A 9,032-nucleotide genomic window follows, 5' to 3' on the forward strand; every position below is an offset into this window, starting at 1 on the left:
TAGGATGGACTGAAATGAACGAATCAGAGATCACAGTGGTCAGAAATCAATCAGCTGTATGTGTGTGTATGTGTTCTTGAATAGCCTATATGTGGTTTACGAGAACACAAATGTGTATAATGACACGGGTATTACAATGTAAACATGGTTTGAGGACACTTCCTCGTAAGCCAAATGGTTTTAAAAAAAAACATAGGCTACTTAACAGTGTTGAAATGTGAAAATGCCAAATGTTGTGAGGTAGCTTTAGTGTAGGGGGATAGAATATAGGCCTACAGTTTGTACAGTAAAAAAAAAACATTACGGCCATGGAGAGTCCCTATAGTAAAACACATATTTGTGTGTGGGGGCGTGCGAGCGTGTGTGTGATGCAGATTTAAGAACATCAATCGGAGCTTACTTTAATTATGCTCAATCTGTTCACTAAAGGATTTACCAGGACTTTTGTGCACAGCTGTCAATATTTTTCGGTTTTACTTTTTCTTTTTTTTGGATGGTGATTAGTCTTACAGGCTGTGAAAGTAGCTGTATATTTAAGTCACTAATTAATGTTTTAGAAAACCACAAACAATATAGCCTTTTTCTAATAAAAGTTATGTAGGCTACATATAGGCCAATAGAATATTTTTGCCAAACAAAAATAGCACTACAGATCTTGTATTAATGTTATTGCAATAAAGACCTATGACCCTGTGGCCTCATTTATAAAATGTTAGAAACCATCCTACATTTGATCTTACGATCATTGTTCAAATGTGCGTAAGCCTGTGTGATTTAGAGAACGAACGTGCGTACGCCTCTCTTCCAGAAGTGAAAGTTTTAAATCGCTAATGATCTTGAAATCTAGCGCAGATGAATTGTTTCCGATCTCCGCTTTGTAGGTTAAACGTCGCCTAATAGACCTTATTCAGAGCAGCGCCATGACAGGTATGAAAGTGAGGCTGTGAGGGATAGACTTGCGTGTTTCCAATGGCATCCGCTGTAAAAAGCTGTGTAAAGCTACTAGATTACTTACAATTTTACCCAGCTTATATTGTCGGGAGTTTTGTCAACTGAAATTTCTTGGAAATATATTTTTCCAGTGTTTGATGAGCAGAACAAACAAAAAACACATTCAATAACTGTACACCCCATTGAAGAGGTTTATGTCTATCCCTCACAGCCTCGCTTTCATTCCCATTAAAAATCAAAGATGGCGCTGCTGTGAATAAGGTCTATTAATGTCATTAACATAAAAAAAGCACCAGTCAACGTCCAAATCCATTACTTGAAATGGCGAGCGGCAAGAAGTGAAATACATTCCCAAATACCTGCAGTAGCCTACTCCGAGTTTCTGCCACATGGAAAAGTGCGTAGGCCTACGACTGCGCAGACTCTGACCTGAAGTTAAGCACTTTTCCACGTCAAAGACCGTTTTAATAAATATGAACGCTGGCGTGAATTTTAACGTGCGCAGCGCACACAACAAATCTTGTGCGCACGCAAGCTTTATAAATGAGGCCCCCTGTCACGATATAAGATAGAAGATCATATGCCTCAAGTCCTGATTAAGTCAAAACAAGCTCAATTCTGCCCTCTATTGGTCCAGCTATTCACTGTACTGTGGTGTCTGACTGATTATTCTTTTTTCAAAATGGAAGTATTAATCCATATATGGAAATAAATAATTCTCCATTCACAAAGGGTTTATTTTACAGCAAAGGACAAAAAAAAAAAAAAGATTTGTTGTATATGTATCATATCATGGAGCAGTGGTTCTCAACCTTTTTGACTCAAAGGCGAAATATTTCCTGCAGTATTTCTGATTACGACAAATATGCTTGTTTTTTTGTGTTTTTTTAAGAACCCGGGGAAACAAACAGAAACAAAAGTTATTGAGGGACCAATATTATATATTTCTTGATTTTAGTTTTAAGTTCTATTTTTTTAATTTATTAATATTAATTGCATGAATAATAATATATTAATTTGAATAATTTTAAGTCACCTGTTTGAAAACCATTGATTACGACGAGTCACATAACGTCAGTATGGTGACAAATCCAATGTGTCTTATTGACCATCTTGCCTGTAGCTTTATTTTCAGTTCACTTACAGTTGATCCATGAGCTTTTCTACAACCGCAAATCTTCATTCATTAAAACACCCTGTTGTGCTTTAATATTTTATTTTACACAAAAAGCTATGTTGATATGCAGACATTCAGTTTACATGACTACAACCTAATGATTGTATCAACACATTATTCATTAGTTCGACCACAATCCCTCCGTGGAACAAAATTGCAGTCAGTATATAAATACTAGACAGAATTAAGAGTGTAAAAATCTACAAGGTAGCACTTCCACCCAGGTACAAAGTATCCTGACGTTATGCTGTATCAGTTTCTTCAGCCACAGGGAAGTTTTAGGGTATTTCAAATAGAGTCTGTCAACTCTGTTCTCTTTTTTCCCTTCAAGGTTGCATGCGAATGGCTCCGTCCAAGCGTATCACTTCTCCATTGATCATGGGGTTTTCTGCTATTGCAGTCACAAGGTGTGCAAACTCAGCTGGATCTCCCAGACGTGATGGGAAGGGCACCTGCCTGGCCAGGAAGCTCTGCACTTTCTCAGGTAATCCTGCTAGAAGTGGTGTTGCGAACAGACCTGTAGGGAAAGAAGAGGAAAGGTAACAAAAAGGCATAATAATGAAATAACTGTGTTAAAAGTATAAGACTAACAGATGGAACATGATTGATTGATTTCTTTATTTTGAACATGTAAATACAGAAAGAAAGAAAATAATAATGGTAAAAAAAACAGATGAACAACAAAAAACTCCATACTCATTCTGTTTAGAGACATTACATTTACATTTATTCATTTAGCTGACCCTTTTATCCAAAGCGACTCACAATTGCTAGATATGTCAGATGTCGCACGCCTCTGGAGCAACTAGGGGTTAAGTGTCTTGCTCAGGGACACATTGGTGTCTCACAGTGGATTCGAACCCGGGTCTCTCACACCAAAGGCATGTGTCTTATCCACTGCGCCATCACCACCCCAAATGACAAAATGTGTTTCTGGGATACTGACCTGGAGCGATCGTGACCACACGGATCCCCATTGGTGCAAGGTCTCGGGCAATAGGAAGTGTCATTCCCACAATCCCACCCTTAGAGGCAGAGTATGCAGCCTGACCCACCTTTAAAAGTCAACAAAACACCTTACAAAACATGTAGTGCTGCAATGTTATACATCTGTAAGTTTGACAAGAAGTTCAAAAGTAGGGGTTAGTAAGAAGTCTCATACTCACCAAAGCTACATTTATTTGATTCAAAATACTGTAAAAACTGTAATATTGTGGAAATGTATTAAAATAGAAAACTGTTATTTTACATAGAAATTATATTGTAAAATGTAATTTATTACTGTGATGCAAAATGAATTTATAGCATCACTACTTCAGTCTTCGTGTCGCATGATCCTTTAAATTTTAATACGTTGATTATTCTGATATGCATATTATCAGTACTGTTGTGCTGCTTAAAATTTTGTGGGAAAATTGATATATATTTTTTAGGATTCTTTGATGAAAAAGTTAAAAAGAACAGCATTTATTTTAAATAGAAATCTTCTGTACCAATATAAATGTATTTACTGTCACTTTTACTGTCCTTGCTGAAAAAAAAGAAAAATCTTACAGACCCCAAACGTATGAACATCAGTGTATGGCTGTTATACCTGCCCATCATAAGCAGCAACACTGGCTGTGTTGACGATGCAGCCTCGGTGTCCATCTGCATCAGGCTCATTTTTCCCCATCTCCCCTACAGCCAGTCTGATCACATTAAAAGTCCCAGCGATGTTCACCTTTAATAGATTCATTTTATAATTCATGCAATAACATGGAAAAAAAGACTGATGCTTTAGAGAAATTACAGAGATAAACTTTACAGTGACAAATTAAAGCTGCTTTGGGATATTTGGAATAGTCATTCAGCTGTAGAAGTGTATGACCCAGTGGCATATATGAGGTTCAGGCAACACTGTAAATACAGTGTGGCTTACAGTGATAACACGAGTGAAATCCTCCAGACTGTGGGGAAGGTCCTTTTTAAAGTTGTACGTTTTCACAGCCACAGCTATCCCAGCACAGTTCACCGCCAAGTCCACTTTGCCATACTTCTCCTTGGCCAAATCCACAGCCGATCTCACATCTGACTCCGATGTGACCTGAATTTCAAAACAATAGCCAAATCAGAAGGAAAGAACATTTTCGAAATCTGCATTGTATAAAAGAGCAAAAAGAGAGAGTGAACAATGCAAAAGGGTGGTTAATAATAAGTGTCACTTACATCGGTTGGTGCAAACGCACATCGCTCCCCAAGAGCAGCGGCCAGATTGTGTCCATCTGAGCTGGGCAGGTCCAGGATCACAGCGCTGGCCCCCTGACGGATGAGCCGCTCCACAGTCGCTCTCCCCAAACCAGAGGCCCCTCCTGTCACCAGACCCACCATACCCTGTCAAATCGTCAAAATGCCTGTTTTTGGGCTGTATCCTCTTAAGTGCAGTCTTAAATTAGTTAATAAGATTTAAACAAACGTAAAGAGCTGGGAGAAAATCGGATACAGTCAGATCAGTGTCATGTGCGTCAAGTTTTAAAATGACAGTGGCTTAATACACCTGCTGCAGCCTGTGTCGTAAATGTTAATCAAAGAACAGAAGAAAAGGAGAAAATAACTTGCTGCTCTTGACTGAATAAACTTTGTTGCTTTAATAAAGATTTCTCTCTATATAATTATTAATACAATAAAAATAATACAGTGTTATTCTACACTTGATTACTTTATTCAATTACTTTAGCATTTCTTACCTGGGCATCACCGTTAGACCTACCTAAAAATCGTAAAGCACTGTTTATTTAATTTAAATCTTTGTTCCATTGTACTCATTCGTGCTATGACTTGTAATTTATTTAATTATGTATTTGTTCTTATTCTATTACTTAATGTTTGTTTTTACAAATATTTGAACTTTATATTAGTCAGGTTATTATTTTATTTTTTCGGGGGGTACAAATTGGAATAGAGAATTGTGACTGGTATGTGAAATACTGTGTGAAATAAATAACCAGATTTAATTATTAATATACAAAGTTAATGTGTCAAAAACAATAACTTTTACTCATTTCATCCCAAAAAATAGAGAGTATCGGTGATACTGGCCTTCATGCATAGTACTTAATAGAAATATACCATTAAACAAATATACCATTAAACAAATATGTAAAATAATATACCATCTTTGTTGTTTCTACATTCATTTGGAGATTCAATTAGAATTTAGTATTACAAAATAAAAATATATTACCAATTTAAATATTAGGTACCATTTATTACAGAAAAGATTGCGATAAATCTTTTTTAATTGATAGCTAGAAAGAAAGACAGACGCAAGGGTAAGAAAGATAAACAACCTGCATTGAGCTAGGTGATGTTTCAGTATACTACAAACACAATGAAGTCATGGTTCAACAGTAATACATGGCAAAACAATGAGGTTTTGAGCAGACAACACCGGAGTTTGAGGACTGATACAATGTAACAAATAAGAGCAAAGCTGGATAATCGCCATTGTTTCAAATATTTACCACCCCAACAGTCAAACACAACTGCACAGAAGTTCCATTCAACTAGTTAGCAGTGAGTCTAGAACTTCAAAATACTGTGAAAAGATGTGAAATACAACCTTACAACGACGCAAAAATGAACACAGGCAGCAAAGCAACCTTGAAAATTTGAACTACAGGACAGACGACATTTTTGAGACTGTACATTTCAGTTAATTCATTCAATTTCTCTCTCACCTTGACACTTCTGATGTTCGCCATATTTACACGCTGCAACTGCTTGGGTACCAGTGGTAACGTCAACACGCCGCGACGGAAGATCCCTTGCTTCAGACCAATCAGAAATACGGACACGACAACAACCCTTTAACGCGATTGGCTGCAGTTCATTTGATTGACATCTTCACAGGAAGTCGCACGCCAGTCATTAATATTTTAAGCGATCGACGCATTTAATATCTTGATTCGCTAAAGGCTGAAGACTCATATTTTGAAAATATATTTAGTAAGACCCATTTATTTGAGGAATATTAAAAACGAAATCCAGTTGTAATAATAATTATCAACAGTTAACTGAGACGATGATACAAATGAGTCTAATCAGTTTGCAGAAATAATAATAATTGTAATAACATAATCAAAATTGATACACAAATGTATGAGCTGACTGAACAATTACATAACAACCTAGTTATAGCATATTGGATAATGACCATGGTGCAGTCCTATTTCTGACCACCAATTTACACCTCTGTAACCATAACCATTAAGACTGCTGAAATAAATAAAGCCCTTCAGTTATTACCATCAATATTTTTATTTGAGGGTTAAAGTCACCATGAAATCAAAACTCACAATTATTTTTATTTTTTTGGGGAATTGCATTATTTATTATAAATGATTCATCCGTGCACATCATTATTTTTTAAATTCATGTATCCTTGTAATCTTTAATCATCATAACTTCCCCTCCCTCTTGCAGCATAATCTCATCTCTTCTCTGATGATGTTTACTGGTGTGAGCTGCGAGCCCCTGGAGCTCAGACTTCCAGACCCACTGAAAAAGTCAAAGTCCAGACTTCCAGAGGTCTGTCACAGTGGAAAACGAATCCCACGCCCACCCAGGCTGCACATTAGGAAAGAAAAACTATCACAACTTTCGTTTCATGCCGACTTTAAGGTATTGTGAAGTTTGTACAGTGAGACAATCACCGACTCTTCACAATTTACACTCTCAGAAGAAAGCACACAGTACAAAAATACGTAAATTCAGCTATCCACAAATGAAGGACCATCATTGGTGCATCTGATGTGAGGGAGCAGCTGTGAGAAAGACAGTAGGCTGTATAGTTATCTCCCAGATCTGGTGTGATCCCAAACTATACAAACTACTACCTCATTCCACAGCCCCCATGCAGCACCCCCTATCTGGTACCCTGCGGAAGGAGACAGGAGACAGAAAGACATGTCAGCGCAACAAATATATTGCTTATTTGTGCTATTTTTATTCTAAATTTATTGAACTATCTTTGCCACTGCTAATGTGATTTTCATAAATCCCACAGTGAAGGCTGTCATCATCGTCCTTTAACCCCTAGCTCAAACATCCACACCATGGAGTGTGGGCAGACTTCTGGCATATTTCTTTTGAAATATGAGTCATGATATACCATGAACAACAAAGAGATTACACAAAATGGATCAGGATCTGATGCTCTGCAGCATTTGATGAAATAAATGTATTGCCACTTATATGTGCTTAGAGAGCAATGACAAAAAATAATGAATACTGCTTATTAAATAATGTTACGCATTATAATATTGTTATTATGCATTATAGATTTTCATAATTGTATATTTCACAAAATAATATTTCACTGTATGACTGCAACCCTGGCTATAATATGCATTATAAACTGTATTATTAAAGATAATGCAAAAATATACGTGTCTAGATGTATTAGGGCTGGTCCTTGACTGAAATTAAGCAATGAATCAACCCATATGGAAGATTTTATTGTCACATACAATACAGCATAGACTCACATATACATAGAAAACTTGTACAGTAGTCATTATTAATATGCATCCCTGCTGGAAAATCCAGCTAAAGTTGATAGCTAAATTTTGGAACATGGTAGCTCGTTTCTTACTCTGTTTGTTGCTGATCCATGATGATCAGCTAAAATCAAACTGTCATGCTCTAAAGCAAACTCATCTACCATCTTAAACTGGATTTTCTAGCAGGGATGTGATTCCCACCCATGCACATTTCAAGAGAGCATCAAAATAAACTGCATGTAAACTGAATGTTAGAGGTAATGATGACTGTTTTGGTACACAGGTATTATTATTATTATTATTATTGCAAACCATCCATCCTAGCTCAGTACTAATGTCTTAGTAATCAACAGCTGGCAGAGGCTTGATAATGCATGTCAGTCTGGTGTGTTTGATCGGTTGAACACTGTCTGGCCGCCAGATTAACTTTATCATGATAAGCAGACTCGCGTGCGATTATCAGTGTTTTATCGAGAAAATTCAGCTTTACAAATCAGATCGACACCCTAGCTAGACTGACTTACGTTACCGCTTGAAATGGAGCATTTTGTCAGGTAATTTTCAGTGAATATTGTAGATCTGCATGCATGAATCTACTTTGCCTTTCGCATGTTATTAAGATTATATACTCTGAATATTAGTAAAGCGATCAAATACGAAAAATGGCGGTTGCCTCACTAGTGCCCCCGGTTTGATAATCAATAAATTTCATGCTGAAATAACCCTAGTCATTATATTAAACGGAAATGTGTCCATGCAAATGTAATACAGAATGTTAATCGCTACGCCCGTGTCCGCAGTGACTGCGGCAATGACAATTTAAAGAAGGAACGTGGTGTTTCGCTCACCTGAGATCGCGACTGTACATGATACCGCCATCTTACATCAGCAGCACAAGAGCAGAGCGAGACACACTAGCTGCAGGCGCGCAGATCTGCCCCTGAGGTGACCTGCCCCTTGAGTGATGTGATCCGATCCGCCGTCCTCCCAGTTCACAAATAGGTCATATGGACTTTGTAGTCTGCAATTAACAACTAATGGTTGTCAAATGTTTGTCTGTTTGTTACCATTTCACGAGAAAGGTTGCTTTTCCATTTTGAAATGCTGATTTAGTCAAGTTAAAAGTAGCCTACATTATAAACATTCTATCAAAGTGTTTAAATGTTAATAAATTGGACTTTCTCAAGCTAAAAAAAAAAAGATTGTTTTCGAATATGAGCCGTTATGCTGTTAATTTTTTGTGCTCCAGTTCATGACATTACAAGATGTTTAGTAGAAAAGGAACATAGGCTAATATTTCTACAGATCTAATAATAAAGGTCAAAAGATTCTGCAGAACTGTAGTATAAAATAAATGCTGT

General features: G+C 36.9%; 1 protein-coding gene and 1 long non-coding RNA gene across 2 annotated transcripts; both read right to left on the minus strand.

Moving 5' to 3' along the window:
- Positions 1–2,150: 2,150 nt before the first annotated feature.
- Positions 2,151–5,947, minus strand: hsd17b10 (hydroxysteroid (17-beta) dehydrogenase 10). Its single transcript, XM_077214388.1, has 6 exons — positions 5,848–5,947; positions 4,337–4,501; positions 4,050–4,214; positions 3,723–3,851; positions 3,075–3,183; positions 2,151–2,645 (listed from the first exon to the last, which is right to left on the minus strand). Exons 1-6 carry the CDS (start codon positions 5,869–5,871, stop codon positions 2,455–2,457), a joined length of 783 nt encoding a protein of 260 aa, XP_077070503.1. The 5' UTR covers positions 5,872–5,947; the 3' UTR covers positions 2,151–2,454.
- A 461-nt stretch (positions 5,948–6,408) lies between these two features.
- Positions 6,409–8,622, minus strand: LOC143722608 (uncharacterized). The gene is made up of 2 exons (XR_013196941.1): positions 8,520–8,622; positions 6,409–7,046 (listed from the first exon to the last, which is right to left on the minus strand). It is a non-coding gene; the product is annotated as an uncharacterized LOC143722608 (long non-coding RNA).
- Between the last annotated feature and the right edge of the window lie 410 nt (positions 8,623–9,032).

Source organism: Siphateles boraxobius, unplaced genomic scaffold (genome assembly GCF_051911475.1).
Source record: "Siphateles boraxobius isolate OS27281-9 unplaced genomic scaffold, OSU_SipBor_1 68, whole genome shotgun sequence".
Lineage (NCBI taxonomy): Eukaryota > Metazoa > Chordata > Actinopteri > Cypriniformes > Leuciscidae > Siphateles > Siphateles boraxobius.